The sequence below is a fragment of the Trachemys scripta genome, chromosome 1, assembly GCF_013100865.1.
Source record: "Trachemys scripta elegans isolate TJP31775 chromosome 1, CAS_Tse_1.0, whole genome shotgun sequence".
Taxonomy (NCBI): Eukaryota; Metazoa; Chordata; order Testudines; family Emydidae; genus Trachemys; species Trachemys scripta.
The window spans coordinates 106,225,094-106,249,476 of NC_048298.1; the positions used below are offsets into that span (position 1 = coordinate 106,225,094).

Sequence of the window (24,383 nt, forward strand, 5' to 3'; positions counted from 1 at the left end):
GGTTTTAGAGCAACTTGAATATTCAAATCCACTCCTTATTTGGGGGTGTGTGTGGGGGGAAAGAGTTGTATCTGAGGAACCCCTAGACCACATTACTCCAAATTTGCACCAGTAAAGGTACCCCATACTCCAGTTGTGGCATACCAGCATTTGAGGTAATCTCACTCTGCATGTAGATTTTTAGAGCGTTTTGAAAACTAAAAGAAGGTTCAATCATGTGGACTAAAAACACCTTGGGCCATATGTTCAAAAACACTCAGCACCCACTTTTGGCAACAAAATGAAGTGAATTTTCCAAAGAACCGTGGGATTTGCTGAAAAGGGGCATCAAAACACTTCAAATGTAGGCACTTACTGAGTCGTGCTCACACTTCATCTTTGCACATATAATCGGTATTGCCAGCCCTAGATACTTAAAAATGATGAGATTGGCTTAAAAATCATGAGAATTTCAAAAGTAACTTTGGAATCTTTTTGCTTGCCCTCTGGTTTTGAATCTTTAGGGGTCACATTTTCAAGCATTTCTCCACAACCACCAAGGCTAGAAACCTTTTATTTTTTTTTTCTTTAAACGAAGACTCTGAGATCAGGGTGGATGATTTAAATCACCAAGTGGAGAGCTGCACTTTTCAATAATTGATTTTAATCAACTTTTCCATTTGTATTTCAGTTATTTTTCTAAAGAAAGATGCATTCTCCTTGGTAGATATAACCATTAAGCTAAGTTGGTTTACAATTAAATAGAACCTTTATACTAAATTTGATACATTTTTTGCTACCTAATAGGTACACTATAACTATATAGATTTATTTAAGCAATTATATAATTATATAATTCATATTTTCAGATTCTTTTTAATTGTACATTTTTAGTATGTTAGAAAATGGTGAATAATCTTGCTTATTTACTAGATGGTTAACTTTTTGCTCATGATTTATGTCAAGCTGCATTAGGATGGAATTTAATTAAAGACACAAAATAGCATATTTATTTGTATTAAACAAAACAAGCTCTTAATACAGTACATGACCCATTGTGCCATATTTATAAAATTTAACCTCAAAAGTTAGATTCCCCCTCCCCACCCCATTCTTTCTTTACATAGAAAGGCATCTTTTAACTTAAAGTTTTTAATAGAGGCGCATGAATTCAGCATACTTATTTTTTATTTACCGTAATTGTTTTTAAGAGATTGTAATAAGCTTCGGCCTTAACATATTTTGTATTAAATTCAGATTTCATTTGAAACAGGTTTACTTTTAAAAAGAAAAGCTTACTATATATAATCTGGTTTAAAAATTCAGAAAAATAATTGATTTTTATCCACCCTGTCTCAGATTCTCATGTAACTACTTGTCTGGTAGGGCTGGCTTCTACACTTCCTTCCCATTGCTCTTAGTACAGAGGGGTGAGGGAGGTGGGCAGGATAATAGCCAAAGCACATATGCTGGCCAATCCCCAGCTAGCATGTGGTTCCTTGGAAAACATAACCAGCTGACCCAATTTAGAGCAGCCTCCAGAGTACACTCAGCACCAGTTCAGAGCAGAATCAGGAAACCATAACTGGCTCCCTGACAGCTTCATCTGTCACTTGCAAATGCCTTTGTATAATTATATTTAAAGATCTGTCCTCTATTTATAAAAGTAACATAGCACCATTTCCTGCCACTATAGCAAAAGATCTTGTGAGCTGGATTCAGATATCGCTCTCCCATCTGGGGCAGATGGGCCCACTTATTGAAATCAATATTAGTCCTTTGTTTTTATACACCTTTTATTCCAGGAGTAGATCACATGATACAGACACCATGCTTGTAGGAGAGCAAATGCCCTGAACCAGAAATTACCCTGGAGGGCAAGACCTTCCTGATTTTAGACTGTCTGTTGTTGTTCAACTGGAACGTCTCATTTTGAGAAGGGAAAAATCTGATGTGTGTTTGGCTCTGAATGGAAACATCTACACTTGCAGATGAAAGGCCTGACTTCCTCCTAATGTATTTACTGAATCACACACAAATCCCTTCTCATCTGTGCAGAACAGTCTTTATTTTTGGGGCAGGATACAAACCCAAATAGGCAGTATGAGTCACTTTCTCCCCCCCCCCTTTTTTTTTCTGGGACTGGAGACCTCCCATCTTAAAGAATGACACAATAGCAAAATTATTCATATGAAAGAGGGAAACCTTCACTTAGACCTGTTGTTTCCAAAGGGAAGCTTTCTTCCTGTTGAATCCTTGGTCATCCCATTTCAGCTGATGGGATTCACCCTCCTTCAAACCCAAAACAGTCAGGCATTCCCTCTTCATTCCCACACCTTGGCTATGGGAAACGCAGGAAACCTTAAAAGAACGTCACGTATTTAGTATCCCAAGCACCTCCCTTACACTGATGGTTCCAGGGAAGTCCCACATGTAAGATACTTTCCTTTCAAAGGTCAGGTTAGACTGAAGCTTGCACATTGGACTCTTCTTTTATATAAACCAGCCAGCATGGCTTCATGGCTGCTCCTTCCCTGCTGCTTTTTTTCTCTCCTGAACTGTTTCTGGGGCTGTTGGCTTAGCCTCCTGCTGTATGTCTGCATGGTTCAGTGCCATCAGCAGCTTTAGGGAAGTAGCCTGTAACTCTTGTTCTCCTGCCGTCTTCAGCTTGGCCAGCAGCACCTGCATGGCCTGCATCCAGTGCTGCACATTGGGGTCCTGTAGCCGCAGAAAGAGGTCTTCCATGTCGCTGGTGGGTAGATGGGACTCCTGGGGGCTGGACAGCTCTCCTTGCTGCTGGCCACTTTCAGCCTCTTCTCTGATCTGGTTGACAGGGGAGTTTTCTGGTATGTTCTGTGGTTTAGGTGGGCTCTGAGAGAAGATTAAGAGTATTCTTGTGTGGGAGTTGGATTGGGGTGAAGTTGGTAGGAGGATATCCTTGACAGCAGCTGCTCCTGTACCAGAAGGAGGTAGGGGTCTGGTGGTGGTGGAAGACTGGGGAGAGGGCTTTGTTGGGGGCAAAAGTCTGTCACTGGCAGTGACGTCTTCGTTGAAGGTTCGTGTCCTACCAGACTTGCTTTGGATCTCTTCTGGGCATATAACCCTCTGTGGAAGAGCAGAGATACATAGGAGGAAGGCAGAAAAGCACAGGGACTCTGCACCTATTCTTCTCTCAGGTGCGTGGGGTCACCGCTTGCTACACAATTATATATTTCCCATTCCCATCATCCAAAGTAGGCACCTGGACAAGCAAAAAGAAAAAAATCTGTCCCTGACTCCTTTCCCTATGGTGTCTTGCCCACCATATTTTTCTATATGTCTGTCTTCCTACTCTCCTCTCCTTCCTTCTCTTACATGCTCCCTCTCTTAGTTTTCTCCTCATGTTCTGTTCTTGCCACAATTCTTTATCATCCTTCTCCCTTCATCCGTCCTACCCCCCATTTTCCACTCTCTTTGAGTGCTACCAGCCATTTCCTGAGTCTGCGCTCCCCAGTGCATTCCTCAGTAACAGTTTCATCCGGAAACAGTTCAGACTCACCTTAACAAAATACTTTTTCATAGTACAGCGATAAAAGGTAAATGTACAAAAGTCTGCGAAGAAGGGAATTTCTGGCAGGTCTGAGCATACAGGTCCTAGAGAGAGGTAAATAATTAATCAAATTTATTGAAAAACTCCGGTGTTGGACAGTCACTCCCCCTAACCCTCAGTTATAAACCCCATTGCCGGGTGGTCCCCATCTGGCATTGGTAAACCTCAGTCCCATCCAGTAACCTCCCAAAGTTCGAGTGGTTAAAAACCCAGCACTGGCTGGTCATCTTCATGACTCAGTGATTTAAAAAAAACAAGACAGGATTGTAAGAACATAAGAATGGCCATACTGGGTCAGACCAATGGTCCAGCTAACCCAGTATCCTGTTTTCCAACAATGGCCAGTTGCTTCAAAGGGAACGAACAGACCAGGGTAATTATTTAGTGATCTATAACCTGTCATCCAGTCCGAGTCTCTGGTACTCAGAAGTTTAGGGACACCCAGAGCATGGGGTTGCGTCCCTGACCATTGGCTAATAGCCATCGATGGACCTATCTGCGATGAACTTATCAAATTATTTTTTGAACTCCATTTTACTTTTCGCCTTCACAACATCCCATGGCAATGAGTTCCACAGGTTCTGATGTACTTAAAGAATTTCCTGTTTAGTTTTTTTATCTTTTGTAGAGCCTTGCACGGATACAAAATTTATATATGCGGATATCTGCGGACTTGCAGGGCTCTACCGGGAACCACTGTGGTGAAAGCAGCAGAATGTCAGGCCGCCGTTCGCAGGAGCCAGTGCTCTGCGTGAACTGCTCCTCCGGTGTGGCTGTATCACCCCCAGCCCCACCCACTGGGGCGGCCACCAGGCTTACCTACAGCTGTCCCTGGTCACGCTAGTGTGTGCAAGTGGCTTGCATGTTCCCAGACAGGAGTTCCTTCCATGCAGAGGTGTGCATCTCCTGTCCGGGAGCGTGTTACTGTTCAGCAATATCAGTTTGATCATATTACCGAGTGCTGCTTTAAAAAGTGATTTAAAATGTGTTACTTTTATCCTATACTGTATATCTGCAGGATGTGTTGTTTAAATTGTAGGATTTTTTCTGTAAAATCAGTTTTTTCCCATTGCAATCCAATTTGGAACATTTTTATGCATTTATAGTAAGGCTACTTAATTGCTGTCAATGTATCAAACAACTTTGATTAAAAAACATAAAGATGGAATTAATTTTTTAAAAAATGAAAATAATCAGAAAATAATAAATCCAAAAATCCACAATAATAAAACAGATCATAGGGCCCTATGTTGGCCCTCTTACTGTTTTTTTGTTGTTGTTGTTGTTGTGATTTGGCATATACATTTAAGTTTGATCTTCTATGGTGTTTTAAAATAGATTCCATGCAGCGTCCAGGAATTTCACTCTTGTGACTGTTTCTTTTAATTACCATTTAACTAACTCCCTCATTTTTGTGTAATTCCCCGTTTTGAAGTTAAATGCTATTTCTGGTGGGTTTCTTTGGAATTTTTTCCTCCCACAAGGATGTTAATTTGGTTACATTTTGGTCACTATTACTTAGTGGTTTGGCTATATTGACCTCTTGGACCAAATCTTGTGTTCCACTTGGGGCTAAATCAAGAATTGCCTCTCTCCTTGTGGGTTCCAAGACTAGCTGCTCCAAGAAGCAGTCATTAATGGTGTCTAGAAATTTTATCTCTGCATCCTGTCCTCAGGTGACATGTACCAATATGGGGATAGCTGAGAGCCCCCATTATTATTGAGTTTTCTGGTTTTTGTAACCTCTCTACTCTCCGTGAGCATTTCGCAATTGCTGTCACCATCCTGGTCAGGTAATATATTCCTGCTGCTATACTCTTCTTATTCAAACATAGAATCTCTCTGGATAAAAATTCCATGTACCATTTCATTTATTGAAGATTTTTACTATATTTGACTCTATGCTTGCTTTCCTATATAGTGCTTCTCTCCCACCAGCATGACCTACTCCGTCATTCCTATACATTTTGTACCCTGGTATTGCCATGTCCCGTTGATTATCATTGTTCCTCCATGTTTCTGTGATGCCTATTATATCCATAGCCACTTTTAATACCAGACACTCAAGTTCATCCATCTTAGTATTTAGATTTCCAGCATTTGTATACAAGCATTTATTAAAATTTGTCAATAGTTAGTTGTGTCCCTTCATGTGATGTAATTGAATGGGACTGTTTCTCTTCAGTTGCTATCTCATAGACTTTAAGGTCAAAAGGGACCATCATGATCATCTAGTCTGACCTCCTGCACATTGCAGGCCACAGAACCTCGCCCACCCACTCCTGTAATAGAGCCATAACCTCTGGCTGAGTTACTTAAATCCTCAAATCTTCAGGTTACAGAGAATCCACCATTTACACTAGTATAAACCTGCAATCATGCTGCAGAGGAAAGTGAAAAAAACCCAGACTCTCTGGCAATCTGACCTGGGGGAAAATTCCTTCCTGACCCCAAATATGGTGATCAGTTAGACCCTGAGCATGTGGGCAAGACCTGCCAGGCAGATACCTGGGAAATAATTCTCTGTAGTAACGTAGAGTAACTGTATTCTAGTTATATTAGAGAAGGCAAGACACACTTCTTCAAACTTGCCTTCTCTAATATAAACACATAGTAACTTGTGGATAATAACCCTCAAAACCTCTACTAAAACAAAACCCTCCACTGCACACACGTATCCCCCTGGGAAGAGAAGGAGAGAGAACGAATAAACCGCATCAGCAGATGGCTTCCTCCACGTCCCTGTTATAAACCCCTCGCACCTAAGGACTCCTTCCCATCTGTCATTTGATCATTCCCAGTGCCGGATGGTCTGAGACCCCAGTCCTCCTGCTTTTGGATGCCGTGGTCAGCCTTACCTTGAGGGATGACTCCATGGTTTTCGTATTGGTCCAGTCTCCGGATCAAAGGATTCTGGCAGCCATACAAGGCACGAATGAGGCAGGTGGCACTGGCTCGGTAAGGGGCCCGAAGAGGTTTGAAGAATTGATCATACTCTGGCTCTGAGAGTGGTGTTCCAGTTAGCAATGGGCCCTCATCCTGAAGGTGGGCAGCAGAACACCAGCTTGAGAGTACTGCAAAAGAGGAGCAGGAAGGAAGTGAAATGCTGCAGACGATAGACATTGGGGAAAGAATTGCAGGGCTGTAGATGTGGGTATAACCCTTCTCTTGGGTATGGGGTCCAGAATTGTGGAAGTGACAATTGTTTGAAAACATGGTGCAGAACTGAAGGGTGACCTCCTGGCCTAACCCTTTGGGAGGAACCCCATCCCCTGGGGATTGGGTCCATAGCTGTGCGAGTGCCCCCTTTTCTTGTGAATGGGGTCCTGAATTATGAGGGAGACCTCTTCTCACCTTTCTTGGGAATGATGGTTGTGACTCCCTGTTTTGGGAGTGGGGCCCTGAATTGTGCTGTTAACTCTCTCCTCCACCTCCCACCCCTTTTCCCTGGGAAGGGAATTGTGGGATATTGTTTTCTTTCAAGAATTTGTTCTATAAATCCCCATTCTTGGCAAATGGATCCAGAACCTTCTAGAAATCAGTGGCAATTGGATTTATGTGCATGCTCTCTCAGGCAGTCAAACATTTAATGAACCTGTATATAACATTAAAAAACTTGGAGCTATGCACACACACAGACTGCTTTTAAAGAATGTTATTAAGGTTCTTCTAGTCTCCTCATCTGGGCTTGCTGTCGAATCTTGGTCTTCCCACCTAGTGTCTCCTATGCCTCTTCCATGCCCTGCGCCTAGTCCCAGGCAGGCAGACCAATCTACCGCTCTTCTCGGCTCCTCCGAATTCAGTGTTCCCCATCTCCTCCGAGCCAACTAGCTCCTGGTCTTCCCCCTGTACTTCCCTGTACTGCTCCCAGTCCCGGTCTCTTTGCTCGAGCAATCCCAGTTTATCTTCTCCCTGCCTCCAGACTGTCTCACTAGACTGCTTGTCCCAAACTACTCCTTTCACTTTTCTGGGGTCTGACTTTTGTCCACTGTGCATTCTAATCAGACGGCTTCATCCTCTGCATGGCTTGGACACCTGCAGGGGTGTGTGTGTGTGTGTGTGTCATTGATAACACAGGAGAGACAGGCTCCTTATGCTCCGTTCCAGTGCTCTGCCTCACCCTAGCCTGCACCCTAGCTGGGAGCAGCCATTCCAAGGAAAGTTTGGCTTCACCCTTGTTGACCTGGGCTGGAGGGAGCATACTCAGTCCCCCGGTGGTGATAGCATATATGCAGCCAGCTCATGTGTAGGAGCTGGGAGGGGATGGTGCATGTGGTTAGCACTACGAACTATGAGAGGCTTGAGCGTGTTCTGTGAAGACAGAATCTTTGGAGATTTTAGTTGCTGAAATCCAAGAAGTCTCTGCCAAGCCTGTGTGAACAGATTTTTTCAGGGTTTTTTAACTTGGCCATATTTGAGTGGGTTATCACAGTCACGCTGGAACATTTTTAATAGTGGGGGTGCAGAAAGCCACCCCCCTAGCCCTGTCCGCCCCCACCCGAGCTGAGGCCGGCATCCGGGACACCGGGGGTGCACAGCCCCCACAGCCCTAGTTCCTGCGCCTATGTTGTCACGGGGATGGCAAAGGTACATCCCTGACACAAAGGCTAGCACCCAGCCAATTTCCAGACTGTGCTCCAAAGCACAGGAGCACTAGAGCTTTCCAAAGAAAAGGTTACATTAACATGTATTGTTCCCTTAGCCCTGTTCTCAGAAACAGCTGAACCACTTTGGTGGAAATAAATACATAAATAAAAGTTCCGGCTGAGGCAGGCACCCAGCATGGTACATTTCAGCTGAAACCATTAAAGTCTGGCAAAGTTATCAGCACCTGGAAGCAGGGTCCTGTAATGGGAAGCATCTGGCCCTGCCTGTAATCTGTAGTTCAGCCACTTGCAGTTCTTTGTCTTCTGTTGCAGGATACTGTTCTGACTAATTGCTGTGGCTAAACCTTTTCAGCTCTCTGGTCTGCTTCCCGGCTACTGCGCAGAGTTCAATTCCTTTATATAGGAGAACTGGTAATGTTTTTCTGTCTGATCCTGGTCCCTTCAGTGTTGGTTATTGTGGCAGACTGGGGGGAAAAAAGCCAGGCTTCGGGTGTTTCTCTAGTTGTGGCTATAAGATGTGTGTTCAAAGTCAACAAGTGGGCAGGTTAAAGCATTTGGAAGAAAGGGACTCGAGGAGGCAGTGCTCTGTACAGCCAAGATTTAAATGACAGTTACTGATATGTAAACCCGTCCCCTCCTTCCTAGTTCTGAGGTGCCAAGCCTCCTGATTTGCAATGAGCGAGGATGGGGAACAGGCGACTCTCCTGTCCCCTATCACAAGTCAGTGTCAGAGATGGATGATGATGAGAAGTTTTCCTACTCACCAGAAACAATCAGGAAGTTCCATGCTGCTATCTGACATCTCATCTTTCTTGTATTGTATGTGGGGGAGGTGTGAGGTGTTAGATACCATGGAGGGAGTTCTGGGTTCCTTGCCTATCCTTCACTTTGTTCCTTTTTCCTGTTGCTGTTTTTACCTGAGGTGGGTCAGGAGGAGAAGGCGGGGGACCTCTCTGAGTAGGGTTATTGCTGCAGACCAGTTCACAATAGCAACTCGATGACATCACAAACTTGGTGACATCACAAACTATCTCCTCTCCCTTTTGCCAATGCACCATTTTGCCTGTCTGCCTTTTCTCGCCTTCATTTCCTCCCTGCTCTACATCTCTTTTATGACTGCTGGTGCTACGTTATTGTAGAGCCTTCTGTGAATCCAGGGGCTGTGCACTGGCTTGTTTGGCTTTAGGAGTGCTGAGTTGCCCATACTGGCTTGTTGTATGATTTCTTATAAGCACCCGCATGCACTATTTAGTTATTGTACAGTCACTAACTTTTTCTCTGGCCCAATTCATATTTAATTATTCAGTTATTTAATTAAAGTGCAACAACTTCAGTAGATGAGATTGAAGGAGACACTCATTAGACTATCCTAAAATCCTGAAACAGTGGTTAGGGCACTCATCTGACAGATGCCTGTTCAAATCCCTTCTCATCAGGCAGAGGGAGGACTTGAACTGATGGTTTCCCACATCATGGGTGATTGCGCTGATCACTGGGCTAAAGGTTATAATGGGGAGAGGGCATGCAGATGCTTTGTGTGGTGTTAAGCGGCCTCTGAGCATGCTTACTGGATTAGGCTTTCACAGATGACTTAGGCAGATGAATGCTTATTTTCCCCAGATAATGGATTGTTCTGGGACTCAGGTGGAAGATGGCCATCCGGATGATTATTTTAATTTGGAAAGAAGGTCTAGCCCCTGAAGTGAGGGATGGGGGACAGTCTACCCAGGGAAAAAAGCCCATTAGAACTCCTTGGTTCTCTACCAGATAAGCAGAAGAGGACTGAAGGAGGAGGAACACTTGATGACTTACAGGGAATGAAACTAGTGGGGAGAGGAGTGGTTACAATGGGAATGTCTGAAGGGGAACCTAGGTTACCACGTTCCTCCCCTGCCCCCTTGCAAAATCGGCCAAGAGCAGGATTTTTGAGGAAAGACAAATAATGGACTTTGTCCCCTTGAGTACATCTATACTGTAGGCTAGGGACATGTGATCCACATTGTTGCCCAAATCCACGCACAAAACCCTGAAACATGCCCTCCTGAGTGTCTTGTACCTGTGCTCAGCTTGGGGTATGGGCTGTTGCGCTTTGGGCTGTGCTCCTACCTGCCCACTTTGTAGGGTGGAGGAACCTAAAGCATGTGTTGCTGAGCAAGTGTTTCAACAGAATACCCTTCAAAATAGAGGCTGCATACCCATTCTCTTGCCAGTTTCACCTCATTCCCTTTGTGTTCCTCATTCCAGTTCCTGCACACATATTGGTGAACTTGGGCTCTGGAATTAAACTGTTAGGAAGCATGGTTTATTTGTGGGAAATCCTTGTGGTGTGTGTTTTTGTTTTGTTTTTTAGGCTTCCTCTCTCTCACAAGCACAGGGAATTATTCATGTCTCATTTCTCTTTTTATTCCAGCAAGTGACAGAGTCGTGAGTAAAATTAAGAAGGGCATTCGTCTTCAGGAAGGTCCCGGGAAAATGAAAACACATAATGCATTGTCGAGAAGATTTAAAGGGAATATTTCCAAGAGTCCTGACCAAACAGAGGCTTGTGAGAGTCAGGAGAAGTCAGAAAATGAAATGAGAAAATCCCCTTCCCAGGAAGCAAGTGTCAGGCAACCTGAAGATGATGATCATACTGAAGATAAACCAAACACATCTGATTGTGAGAATGACTCTGTTTTGAGCCCAGGCCTCGTTGAGCAAGAGACAGCGCACATGGAAGAAAAACCCTATCAGTGTTCTGAATGTGGGAAAAGCTTCAGTCGAAACTCCTACCTTACTCAGCATCAGAGAATCCATGTGGCAGAGAAACCCTTTGGTTGTGGTGAATGTTTGAAAAGCTTCACTCGGAATTCAGACCTGGTTAAACACCAGCGAATCCACACAGGAGAGAAGCCTTATCAATGCAACGAGTGTGAGAAAACCTTCAGTCAGCGGTCAAATGTTATCAGACACCAGAGAACCCACACGGGTGAAAAACACTACAAATGTAAAGAATGCGGGAAGAGCTTCAGTCAGAATTCGCACCTCATCGTACACCAAAGAAGCCACAAGGGCGAGAAGCCCTACCGTTGTACTAGATGTGAGAAAAGCTTCAGTGATTGCTCATCGCTTATTATACACAGGAGAATCCACACAGGGGAGAAACCCCATCAATGTAAAGAATGTGGGAAAAGGTTCCGTGACAGCTCCGCCATCATCCGACACCAGCGAATCCACACGGGAGAGAAACCCTACAAATGTGGTGATTGTGGAAAGAGCTTCCGACAGAGCTCATCACTTATTACCCACAGAAGAACCCACACAGGAGAAAAGCCCTACAAATGTTCAGTGTGTGATAAAAGCTTCAGTCAGAGCTCGGCACTTGCGACTCATCACCGAATCCATACAGGAGAAAATCCCTATCGATGTTCTGAATGTGGGAAAACCCGGAGTGAGCGCGCTGCACTTATTTCACATCGGAGTGTCCACACACACGGAAAACCTTACAAGTGTGCTGAATGTGGAGAAAGCTTTAGACGGAGCACAGCACTTAATGTCCATCTGAGAATCCACAGAGGAGAGAGACCATATACATGTGATGAATGTGGGAGAACCTTCAGACAGAGCTCAGCTCTTGATGTGCATTCGCGAATCCACACAGGAGCAAGACCCTATAAATGTAGTGAATGTGGAAAAAACTTCAGACAGAGCTCAGCACTTAAAGTGCATTTAAGAATCCACACAGGAAAGAAACCCTATAAATGTATTGCATGTAGGAAAAGTCTCAGTTTGCGTTCACATCTAGTATAGCAGGGGTGTCCAAACCATGGCTCGTGAACTGCATGCGGCTCTTTTACAGTTAAAGTGCAGCTCGCAGATCCCCCTCTCCCCGTTCTCCACCTACCAGACTGGGGTGGGGGAAGCTCGAGACCTCTGTCTTGCAGCGGGGTAGTGAGGTAGGGCCTTCTTCCCAGTGGGGAGGGGGTCTCAGGGCTTCAGCCCTGTGGGGCATGCCTGCTGGGGTTTAGGGCTTCAGCAGGAGTGGGGTTGAAGCCCCAAGCCCCGTAAGGCGCCTCCCGTGGGGCTGAAGCCCAGAGCCCCAGCAGGTGTGTCCCGGCTCTCAAACTTCTGAAGATTGTCAAATGTGGCTCAGAGGGTCAAAGTAAGTTTGGCCACCCCTGTAGTATAGGATTAGAGTGGTCATATGGAATAGAAAGCAGTAGCAGACATTGGTCGTTTGGGGTATATACAAAGGAACCTAAGTTTCAGTTTTAGGCACCATTGTAATCCACAAAACCCCCCAGTAAGCTGCTGCTTAACTCTGCAGGCACCTAATTCATTTGGCACCTAAATTTTCACTGTAATCATCTCCTAGTCACGTAAGTGTTGGCCTCTGGGCATGCACCCTGCCACCTCACTGTAAGCATCTGGACACTTGAGCACCAGCATGATGCTCAGACCAGGGGAAGTTGGGTGATCCTCCTACCTTGCCTGCAGAGCCCAGGCCAGTAGGCATGTTCTGAGTACACCTAGCAGATTCGGGCTACATTCAAAATCCTGATGGAGGAAGAGCCTCCTCCCTCATAACTTTTAGCCTAGTGGTTAAAATGCTTACCCAGGAACAAGTGGAACAGCTTCAACATGAGAGATTGAGGAAGTCCCACATCAGAATTAGGGGTGTACAATATTAAACTGTTAACCGGTAAGCATTAGTCTTACCAGTTAACCCACCCTAACCGTTACCCCAGCTGCAGCCCCAGGCCAGCGTGAGAGGCCCCAGCCCAGCCACACTCCCTTTAATCAGTTAACCGATTTCAATGATATAATTTTAATCGTTTAAACGGTTAAGTTTTTAAACAATATTTACATCCCTAATCAGAATATCCCATAGCCCAGTGGTTTGGGCATTTCCCTCAGAGATAGGAGATCCCTGTTCAAATACCTTTTTCCCTTCAGGCAGAGGAGGGGAATTGAACTGGGCATGAGTGTTGAGAAACAGAGTGGAAAAGACCTGGCTGTTGGACTGATCATTTTGATATCAGAGAGAGGCGGTTGATGCTAGAAAATTGGGGTATTCTGGAAAGAATGAGTGAATTACTTGTGGGGAGCTGAGTGCTGGTGGAGTGGGTTGTTTAACAGATTGTGCAGAGGAGGTGTAATGTGGATCTGAGGGATGGGGTGTTGGGTGCTGGATAATTTGGGGATTAGGGGTGGGAATTTGTGGTAGAATAGAAAGGGAGATTTTTTTAGATTTTATCTTATTTTCTTTATGTACAAGAAGGTTAAAATAATAACGTCCGGATTGGTTCTCAGCCAGACCTTTAGTTTATTACAAATTGTAAGCAGTCCTGGGGATGTCATCTCTTTTTAAACTGTGGATGGCAAAGTAATGTGTTTTTGGAGACTCTCACCTCATAACTTCACCAGGTTTTAGACAAGGGATTTGGGCTATTTCCTTTCTTTGATCTTAAAGATCTGCAGTTCTGTCTGTTTCTTTTCTTCCTCTTTCCAAGAGATTTATGGTAGGACTTCAGAGTTATGAACTGACCAGTCAACAACACACCTCATTTGGAACCAGAAGTACACAATCAGGCAGCAGTGGGTGGGGGAAGCAAGTACAGTACTGTGTTAAACGTAAACTATTAAAAGAAGGAAACAGCATTTTTCTTCTGCATAGTAAAGCTTCAAAGCTGTATTAAGTCAATGTGAAGTTGTAAACTTTTGAAAGAACAACCATAATGTTTTGTTCAGAGTTACGGACAACCTCCATTCCCAAAGTGTTCATAACTGTGATGTTCTACTGTATTCAGTTCAAAGGACTCTTACCTCCATAAGCAAATATCAGGAGATACACTCAAGTCAGAAGTGAAGTGGCTGCTCTCAAAGAGGATGGATACATAGCACTCACTGTGAAAGTGTTTATCTCCATCTTTTCCTCCCTGGCAGCATCTCTAGAATTTGTCTCTTCTCATTGAAACACCTTTAGCATGTAGAGCGGGAGACTAACAAAACCTGGGCAATAATGTAACCTCATTTAAACAAAATAAAAGAAGCTTTTGCCTGTCCTGGCTAGACCCATTTCACATTTTGGGTTCCCATGGAAGCCCGAGAGTGTTTCCAGTTTTCTAGTCCTTTTGGTAATGTGATACTTTTGTTCCTTCTTTAACTAATTAATGCTAGTAAAATATTTGTAACATATAAAGCACCGCATAATTGCTAGCAATTTTAATGTTTCCATATTACATAAAATCTCTCTATATTGTATATTACTATTATTGTTGCACTTATTACTGTCAACAGTATTTCCATATTATATAAAACCTCTTTTTTCCCTATTGTCCCATCTTCTGTTCTTGAATGTATTTCAGGTGGGGCAAAATCCTGGCCTCATTGAGGTCAGTGGCAAAACTCACATTGACTTCAGAGGGCCAGGAATTCATCCCTGGAGTATTTCATAAAATTTTATATAAAGAGATAAGTAGTCCTATATGAGGAGGTTTTATTTTTTTGGAATGGGAGATTCAGTTGCTTGGAGAGGTCTAGCATGTGCTGAATTCTGCCTCGTGTAATTTTATTCATGAATGATATGTCACCATATCTGAACAAAGGCAACACAAACAAAATGTTTAAAGCAAGGCAGTGGAAGAATCAGAGGAGCTTTCCACATGAAAAGAGGTTTAAAGGACCAGGACTGTTAAGTTTGAGAAGAGAGAGAGAGAATACAATAGAATTTTATAAAATGTGAAGGCTCCCACTTATTTGTCCCTTAATACAAGAACAAGGGAGCATTCAGTGAAGTTAAAAGGCAGCAAATTTAAAATGGATACAAGTAATTTTTAAGGCAATGTATAATCTGTGGCATTCACAGCTAAAGAATAACCACTGTATCAAAGAGTTTAGTACAGGGGTCGGCAACCTCTGGCATGTGGCTCGCCAGGGCAAGCCAAGCACCCTGGCGGGCCAGGCCAGTTTGTTTACCTGCCGCGTCGGCAGGTTTGGTGGATCGTGGCTCCCACTGGCTGCGGTTCGCCGCTCCAGGCCAATAGGGGTGGTGGGAAGCCCCAGCAGGGTGCTTACCTTGCCGAGCTGCGTGCCAGAGGTTGCCGACATCTGGCTTAGTAAATGTAAAAAAAGGAGGGGGGAGAAAGATTAGGCATTTGTGAATGAAAACAGCATTTGGGAGGATAAAAACCAGCTGGTGTAGGGAAAAAAATCTTCCCCGTGGTATGCTACTGCACAATTAGATGGATTGTATGTTTCAGAACTTCCACTTGAGCATCTGCACACATCCTGTTCTGTAGTTATCAGACCCAGGACTTTAGAGCAGAGCCCGTTGCTGGAGCGCGGAGCAGTGGAGCTGCAGGTTTTTGCCTGGAGCGGAGCTGGAGCACCGCTCCAAAGCCCAGCTTCAGACCAATTCTAGTAATAAATCCTTTATTGGTATCCAAAATACTGAAGCATCCTAATTGCATTATGAGCTCCCTCCAAGGAACACCACCCATAGCCAGGACCAATCAGTTCCTATTGTCTAGCCTGAACAAAACAACTTTGGTATACTCCCTTGAGCCATCAGTTTACCCATAAACAAATCTAGCGTTCTCCCTTAAACCATTGTTGTTTCCTTACAAAACCCCCTACCCATGCTCAAGTAAGTGTTCTGATGCCTGGATCCAACCTCTGCATCAGTTCCATTGGGACGCCATCTTCTTCTGACTGATTGTGCTGGGGGCTCTGCCTATCTCCAGCACTCTGGACCTTCAGCTACCACCACCACTTGGGACCCCTGATCAATTCAAGCTTCAGGGAGTGGTGAGAAACCATCTCTCTCTCTCTCTCTAGGTATAGCCTTCTGACCCTGACTTGCGTGATCAGTTATTTCTGAACCTGACTTTTATAATCAAATTTGTTAGATTTAATATTATAACTGTTTTGCTTGTTTGGCTCCCCTATGGTTATTACCTGGCAATAAATAACTTTCATGGTTAAGCTGGGTTGCTTCTCTCTGTCTCTCTCTCCCCCCCCCCCCCCGCCCCCAGGGGTGTGTTTTTTGGCTTCCTCATTCGCTCTGCAGCAACACTCCTCGTACCTAAGCTAAAGATCCCTGCAGCATCCAAAAATCCTGTGGGGTTTACTCATCAAGTGGGTTACTACCAGAACAATTGTAATGTAAAAGTGGGGATAGGGACATGTTGAATCTGGGACCTATGAGGGTGGCAGCTTGGAAGTGCCGCTCGAACCAGCCTGCTCAGATGTACTCTATTCCAGTGCGGTGCCCATAGCCTATGAGGGTGACAGCTTGGAGGTGCTGTTTGACCCAGCCTGCTGAATCCAAGGGTCTGTTAGGGTGACAGCTTGGAAATGCTGCTCAACCCAGCCTACTGAGTCCAGGGACATATAAGGGGTTGGCTTGGGAGTGCTGATTAACCCAGTCCTCTCAGACATGCTCTGTTAATGTGTGTGTTCGGCTGATTCTGGGGCTGGAAGAACCCAGCCCTGGGGAGCGTAGGTCCTGAAGGATAGCTCCATTGGGAGGGAACTTGCAGCAGGGAGAAAGAGAGCTCTGTATGAGAACACAAGTAGTACAGTAATTGAATTACAGAACCCCTCCCCTCCAAAGAGTAACCCTAATAAATGAGCATACCCCAAAGTAACTGGCAAATCTGGTAACACTGTTGTAGCTGGGATATCAGACTAAATAGATTCATTAGTCTGTTCTAGTGCTCCTTGCAACGGAGACAGAAATCTGTATACTTTATTAGGTATGTCTACTCAGACCAAGGAAGTGAGCCTCACAGCTTAAGTCAGGCTATCAGCGTTCACACTGGCACTCTAAAAATAGCTCTGTAAACAGCGATTTGAAATTACAGCTTGGGTTCTGAAGCACAGGAAAGGTGGGTAGGCCTCACAGCCTCATCTACACAGCCAGCCTGAGTCTCTTGACTGGGCTGGGAGGCTCACTTCAGCAGGTTTGGGGACATACCCAAAGAGTATGTCTACACTGTAATGCACGCCCAGGCTCAAGCCTAACCCCCTTTGCATCTACACTACAATTTGTGCTAACCCAGGGCTCAGATCCAAGGCCCCAGGACCCTGCAGAGCTGGAAGGTCTGAGCTTGAGTTAAACTGGAACCCAGGGTCTGAGCTCTATTGCTTTGCAGTGTAGATGCAGCCCTTCCCCAGCCAGCATTAAACTACTATCAGACAAATGTTAGACCCTTAATTCAGATCCTAGGAGTCAGCTGGAAGTATTCCACAATTCCATAGGACAACTGCCTTAGTTCTCTCTAGCTCAGTGGTTCTCGAACTTCATTGCCCCACAGCCCCCTTCTCACAACAAAAATTACTACATGATCCCAGGCAGGACCAAAGCCTCAGACCACCTGAGCACCACCACTGGGGGGAGGGAGCAAAGCTGAACCTCAGGGCTTCAGTCCCAGGCAGGGGGCCTGTAATCTGAGCCCTACTGCCAAAGGCTGACTCCTGAGCCCTGCAGCCCAAGGCTGAAGCCCTTGGCTCATCTTTGGCCTCAAGCAGTGGAGCTCGGATTTTGGCCCTGGGCCCCAGCGAGTCTAACACCAGTCCTGGTGACCCCATTCAAACAGGGTTGTGACCCACTTTGGGGTCCTGAGAGAACCCCTCCTCTAGCTCAACAATCTACAATCCACTTTACTGAAAGCAGAAGTCACCCATGCTTTGCAAATAGCAGTTCTGGTCAGCATTAACCCATTCTCTTCTGATCACTCATCTGCAAGCATGCTATCAGCCATCCTCCTGGGTTTGCAGTGGGGAGTGAAGCAAAATGTAAGTGCAGGCTGGATGGTAAAGTTTTCCAGTAGTGCACCATGGTCCTAGGGCTAGAGTGGCCACATTTTGGGAGAGAGGAGCACTGGTGACTTTGGAATATGATTATTTTGACTCGGGTCTGCGCACCATCCTGGGCATGCCAGAGCCCTAGTTTTGAGCATGGGTTAGAAAAGTCTTAACATATGGTTAAAGTATAGCATAGAGATGCTCAAGCCCAAGGTTCCCTCTCACAGGTCATCTGACTCAGGTCTCACTAACCCTGATCTTACATTGCCGTGACCCTTTGAAGCCAGTGGACATAGATGATGTAGTCCTCCCTAGCCCTCAGCAGCTGACTGACTAATACAGTCTGTGCTGCCTACTGGTATTGCACAGGGTTTCCTTAACTGCTGACCTAAATCCTTCCTTGGCCTAAATAGTCACATAACCGAAACTACACAATCAACTACGTAATCCATGATTAATGTGAAAAAAGCCTTCCCCAGCCAGCATTAAACTACTATCAGACAAATGTTAGACCCTTAAATCCATTTGTCCCGCTCTCCACACTCCAGATCCTGATTCCTGGGGTTTGAGTTCCCACTTCATCACCTGTTCCCTCTATTCCCCCTCCCCTCAATCTCACCAGCTCTTCCAAAGCCCCCCCCCCCCCCCATCTGCTTCCTCGGCTCGTTCCCCCAGCAAGGGGCTCTGCCCAGGTTGTACTAACGGAGGGAGTTAATGCCGGTGTAATGACACGAAACACAACCCTCCTGTTTTGCTACTGGGTGCGGATTCTGCCACGCAACGTGACAGTTTGTTAACTTGCTACCGCCTGTCCATGGGGTTGCGAATCAGGAGGGATGGGGTATGTGGTCAAAAACAATCCCGATCTGCTTCCTGTCCAGAGTAGCCCCTTTCATGGGGTATGTGGTCAAAAACAATCCCGATCTGCTTTCTGACCAGAATGGCCCCTTTCATTGAATTTGTGAAAAGGGAGGTAAGGTTTGGGGGTACAGAGAATGCCCCTGAGCCCAAAGTGAGACCAGAGTGGCCCCTTTCATTTTTTCCACTGGCTTCCTCCTTACTTATTTCCAATGACTTGGCTGCACATGCACCTGTCACTGGTCCAGGGATGGTTGCAAAATGGGAGGGATGGGGTTTGTGGTCAAAAACACTCACGGTCTGCTTCCTCTGGGGGGATGGTTGCAAAACGGGAGGGATGGGGTTTGTGGTCAAAAACACTCACGGTCTGCTTCCTCTGGGGGATGGTTGCAAAACGGGAGGGATGGGGTTTGTGGTCGAAAACACTCACAGTCTGCTTCCTCTGGGGGATGGTTGCAAAACGGGAGGGATGGGGTTTGTGGTCGAAAACACTCACGATCTGCTTCCTCCTGGCTAATGTGCCAAATTGATCTATTGCATGATTTAGGCATGTGGTTTCACTTTTTTGTGTGTGAATCCGTGAAAAGGGAGGTAAGGTTTGGGGGAATGGAGTATGTTATTGAGCCCAAGGTGAGACCAGAGTGGCCCCTTTCATTGAATTTGTGAAAGGGGAGGTAGGGTTTGTGGGTATGGAGCATGCCCCCCTGAGCCCAAGGTGAGACCAGAGTGGCTCCCCCTGCATCCGTCTTCCCCATTCCCCGGCGTCTCAGTGCGCCGTGTCCGGGAGCGGCCCTGGTGCGCTGCAGCTAAGCAGCTGGTATACATACCATTAAAGCATTTAATGTTTTTAAATAATGTATTTAGTGTATTTTCAAATTATTACAAAGCAAAGCAATTTTTGGGTCCCCTTCCATAAAAAAAAGTTGCAATACTATAGTAACATGTATTTGGAAATGTAAAAAAAAAATAGTGAAATACATTCAAAAATTTATTTGTAATAATTTGAAAATACAATAAACACATTATTTAAAAACATTAAATGCTGTATTATGTATACATTTGCAATTACATAATGGGCTGTTGCTGGGTGATGGTGATGGTTAGGATGAGGTGGAGGGGGTGGGGTGCCGGCCCCTTACCATGCCGCTTACCCCCTCTCCTGGAGCCTTAGCGTGCTGCGACCAGGAGCGGCCCCGGACAGCGTTGGAGCCACGATGCTGCAGTGCCCCAGGGCTGCTCCCGGACGCGGCACGCTGAGGCACCGGGGGAAGACGGAGGCGGGGGCAGCCTCCGACATATTTGTGGGGGCCCTGCGGAAAATTGCCCCCCTTGCCCCCCCCCCGGGCGGCCATGGTCCTGCAACACTTGTATAGGATAGAGAGGAGCTGCAGTGATTAAGCTTTGACAGGCTAGGAATTGGAGGCCTGTGCCTTTAAGACCCCAGACCCAGGAACCCGCCCCCTGCTCTGAGGCTGACATGCAGTGTCCCTGTGAAAAGAACAAAACCAGCCTCTGCCCCTTCCCCCACACCCCTAGATTAGCGAGCACAGTGGATGGCTCATCCCAGGGGGGTCAGTGTCCCCCCCATCTCCCCCTCCCTAAACTGGGGTTTTATCCCCCCACGGGGTCTGGCAGCGTCCCCCGCCCCCCCCCCCCCCCGCTTAACCCAGGCTCTCACCCCCCACCACCGATTTTTCCCCTTCAGCCCCTCTTCTACTGCTAGCTACAGTAGCTTGAACCCCCCCAGGCCAGTAACATTCTGCCCCCTGCTCAGACCCTGACAGCCTCCCACTGCGATTTGCCCCCCTTAATCCTTTTAACCCCCCCCAAAGAGGAGGCAGCAAATCGTAAGTAGAAGTAAGGGCAGAGAAAGGGCAGTCGCTACAACGAAGGTTACTGGGCATGCTCAGTACACCCAAAGTAGAAAACGGGAGTGAGAGCTGTTTGTGCCGCTACACGGGTTAATCTCAGGCTGCAGGCGGTGACCGCGCCACTGCCCTCGCGCCCACGAAAGGCACCGCAGCCCCACGGGCCACGGCTTGGCCCTGCACGGGGAGCGGCCCATGCGCGCGGTCCCTCCGGGCCATATTCAGATGAGAGGCGGTGCGAGGCTGCCTGCGCCGAAGACCTGGGGGGAGGGGAGGTGGGAGGAGCAGGAGCATCGCTCGCAGAAAACGACGCTTTGGCAGCTCCCCGCCACCAGCACGCGTAGCTGCGTTCCACGGTCTGCGCGTGCGCAGCGCGGGAGTTGGCTGGTCTTCCCGTGCGAGAAACGTCTGACGTTGGCTTTGGAGCGAGGCCGACGTGGTGGCGTTAGGCGTAGGGGGCGGGGCTGAGGCCGCCCCGCGTCATTGGCGCTTCGTTCGAAGTGGAATCTTCGGTGACTGGTCTGGCACGGCCCCTGAGTGGCGCGCGGGGCGCCATGGAGCCCGGGCGAGGGCCGGGGGCTCTGTCGGGCACGGAGGTGGGCGACAGGGCTGGCGGCAGAGCGATGCCGGGGGAGCGCGGCGCCTGGCACGGGGCTGGCACTGGGGGCGGGGCTGGGGGCGGGGACTGGTCTGGGGGCTGGCAGAGGGGCTGGGGAGTCAGGCTCGGGGACTGGCTCCGGGGCTGCACCGGGGGCCGGCGGGGGGTCAGGCTCGAGGGCTGGCAGAGGTAACGAGAGGCATGCAGAGCTGTGTTAGCACACTTCACATTGAATGTGTTTTCTATGCCAGGAGGCGGCTGGTGCAGCTCAGGGGAAGGGCAGGGTTAATTTCCCATTTCCTTACACCCCTTACTCCATCCAAGAGGATTTCATGGCCAAGCTGTATGATGTTCTGGAGGCTGGCAAAGTCGGGATCTTTGAGAGTCCTACAGGGACGGTAAGCGAGAGCTGCGTGTGGCTGAGCTTGTCCTGCATTTGGATATTGAAGAGACTGCAGTTAACCGTACCCCCACTACAAATTGCTTCAGTATCCCTTTCAATCCTGTTTGGATCCAGAATTATTGAGTTGTCAGGGAGCCTAGAGCTGTTGACAGCCACCTTTAGCTTATAATTGTCATGGAGAAAAGGTACAAACAAAATGAGAGAAACATGCTGGCAATAAAAAGATTCTGTCTGGACAAACTAAATCTAGGCCAGGGAATAACAACACTAGTCAGTCAATGGCCTGGAGAAACCTGGAAAGCAGTAATTCTGATATAGGTCATAGGGTAGGTGGCAGACTTCAAAAGTTGTACTAGTAATATGATATACTGTAGTATCTTAAAAGTGCCAGTGGAAATTTGAGTTGTATATTAAAAAGAATAAATCACACTGTATGGAAGCAATAGCCCCTGTCTGTACGCTATACGATTGTGTTGTTCTCATTGCAAATACTACTGAGCCACATCTCTGGGGCTTGTCGTCTAGCAGTGGGCTAGTGCCTCTTCCTTATGGAAATCCTTCTTGTGAAACTTGTATTGATACATCTAGTTTTGAATCAATGTGTCTCCTCTTGAGGGTTTTCTGTGATTATTTTTTTAATTGATTTTCTTGAAGAAACAGACGAAAAGTACAAAAAAGATAAATGACTTGCAGCTTGTATATGTACATGCTTGAATACCATGTGCTTCATAGGATATCCAGTAGAATTTATGCAATTACACAATTTTACAGTTTGTCAAAAAGTCAGACCAGACAATACAAAACCAGGCAACACTATATAGACATAACATGTTAGGATGGAGGTAACAATAATAAAATAGAAGAAGAAATACATGAATAGGGAGAGGAGGGAAGGAGGTAATTGGGGAGAGGGAAAGAGAGGAGGAGTTGAATGGAGGTCTGGCATTCTTTGAGTCATCTCAGCATTTTTTTTTTTTTTATCCAAACATATCTAGAAACAGGGTCCAGATTTCTTCAGATTCATATAATTGCTCTCTATGGTGATAAGATATTCTTTCTTTGGCTGCTAACTCAGACAGGTCTGAGTACCACTGCTCTATTGTAGACATAAGTGTACTCCTCCATTTTTGTAAAATCACGCACTTGGTGATCATTGCAGTCCTGAAGAACCAAAAACTTTGTGGCGGAGTTAACACAGCTTAGCATATAAATAATGTAGGATACGCTTTTTGGTTGAGGTTTTGCTGCTGAAGCTGAGCACTGTTTTCACTCATGTCTACCTCTTTCCACAGCTGCCTGACTGTTGCAAGGTCCCATAGCATATGCCTTAGGGTTCCTATTTCTTATTACAACACCAGCACAAATCAGAGGCAAAAGCCTTTATCTTGTGCAACCTCTATGGCAGGTGTAGGCAACCTATGGCACGCATGCCAAAGGCAGCACGCGAGCTGATTTTCAGTGGCACTCACACTGCCCAGGTCCTGGCCACCGGTCCAGGGGGCTCTGCATTTTAATTTAATTTTAAATGAAACTTCTTAAACATTTTAAAAACCTTATTTACTTTACATACAACAATAATTTAGTTATATATTATAGACTTATAGAAAGAGACCTTCTAAAAACGTTAAAATGTATTACTGGCACGCGAAACCTTAAATTAGAATAAATGAAGACTCGGCACACCACTTCTGAAAGGTTCCTGACCCCTGCTCTATGGCATCCAGTACATTTTGAATAAAATCTTTTGTTGTTTCAAGCATAACCTGAGATCCACAGAGGCATTTTTAACATAACAAAATATGTTTTGCTATTGGGATTATTTTAAGGGATGTGATAACTCCCATTTCCACCATGTGTTTTTGGATATTTTTGTTCTTTATTTTTAATTGCAGGGAAAATCCTTGAGTCTTATCTGTGGAGCACTCTCTTGGCTCAGAGATTTTGAAGAAAAAAAGAAGCAGGAGGAGGCCCGCCTCCTTGCAGATGAACATAATGGACAAGACAAGCAACAACAGCCTACATCACGCAGCGCGGAGGCCTCAAACTGCCAGGGCTCAGCAGGGGAGCTAGATTGGATCACTGAGTTTATGCAGAAAAAAGAAGAGCAGGCCATGGTGGACAGACTAAAGGTCGGGAAATGCTCCTTTATAGTCAGGATCAGTAGCAGTCTGTAAGGAACACAATGGATGGCATAGTGGGAACAGGGAACTTTGTAAAGTCAAATGTTCTGATCTGCTAAGCACTTGTAGCTGACCATATGTAAATGATACTTTTACTCTTGTGTCTAAGGACTGTAGCAAGTGTCCCAATTATACTAATAATCAAAAGAATGTTAGGCAGGACATGCAGCTATTTACATGTTCATAACTTTCAGCTGTATTTCTGGAGAATATCCGCTCAATGAGCTGTGACAATGGCAGCTGAGAGGGACATTCAGCTCCAATGGTTTAAACCATTAGCTGGGATGTTTCTGGTGTGACTATCTGCAATGAAACAAGATTGGCACATAGTGGCCATAAACTGGTCTCAAAGGTAATCCCATATTAAAAATGGGAGGATTCCCAAACCCTCTCTGCACCAATGTCTGATTCTGTCACTAGATGACAGAGATTAATGGTCACATGGCTCTTCATAGCCAGAATGCTCAGAAACTGTTCATGTGTGAGAGAGAACAAAAGCATAGGGTCTACAG

General features: G+C 46.0%; 2 protein-coding genes across 2 annotated transcripts in view; both read left to right on the forward strand.

Annotated features, from left to right (window-relative positions):
* The window catches only part of LOC117882280 (zinc finger protein 883-like), a 29,176-nt gene extending 15,407 nt beyond the window's left edge, over nucleotides 1-13,769 (forward strand). The window contains exon 5 of the mRNA XM_034780468.1: nucleotides 10,879-13,769. Within this exon, the coding sequence (XP_034636359.1) occupies nucleotides 10,879-11,964 (1,086 nt within the window). The 3' untranslated portion in view covers nucleotides 11,965-13,769. The remainder of the gene's footprint in view (nucleotides 1-10,878) is intronic.
* Nucleotides 13,770-21,119: 7,350 nt separating this feature from the next.
* Nucleotides 21,120-24,383, forward strand: part of DDX11 (DEAD/H-box helicase 11) — a 33,215-nt gene continuing 29,951 nt past the window's right edge. Inside the window, exons 1-3 of the mRNA XM_034780476.1 lie at nucleotides 21,120-21,286; nucleotides 21,540-21,686; nucleotides 23,584-23,820. Of these exons, the coding sequence (XP_034636367.1) occupies nucleotides 21,245-21,286; nucleotides 21,540-21,686; nucleotides 23,584-23,820 (426 nt within the window). The 5' untranslated portion in view covers nucleotides 21,120-21,244. The remainder of the gene's footprint in view (nucleotides 21,287-21,539; nucleotides 21,687-23,583; nucleotides 23,821-24,383) is intronic.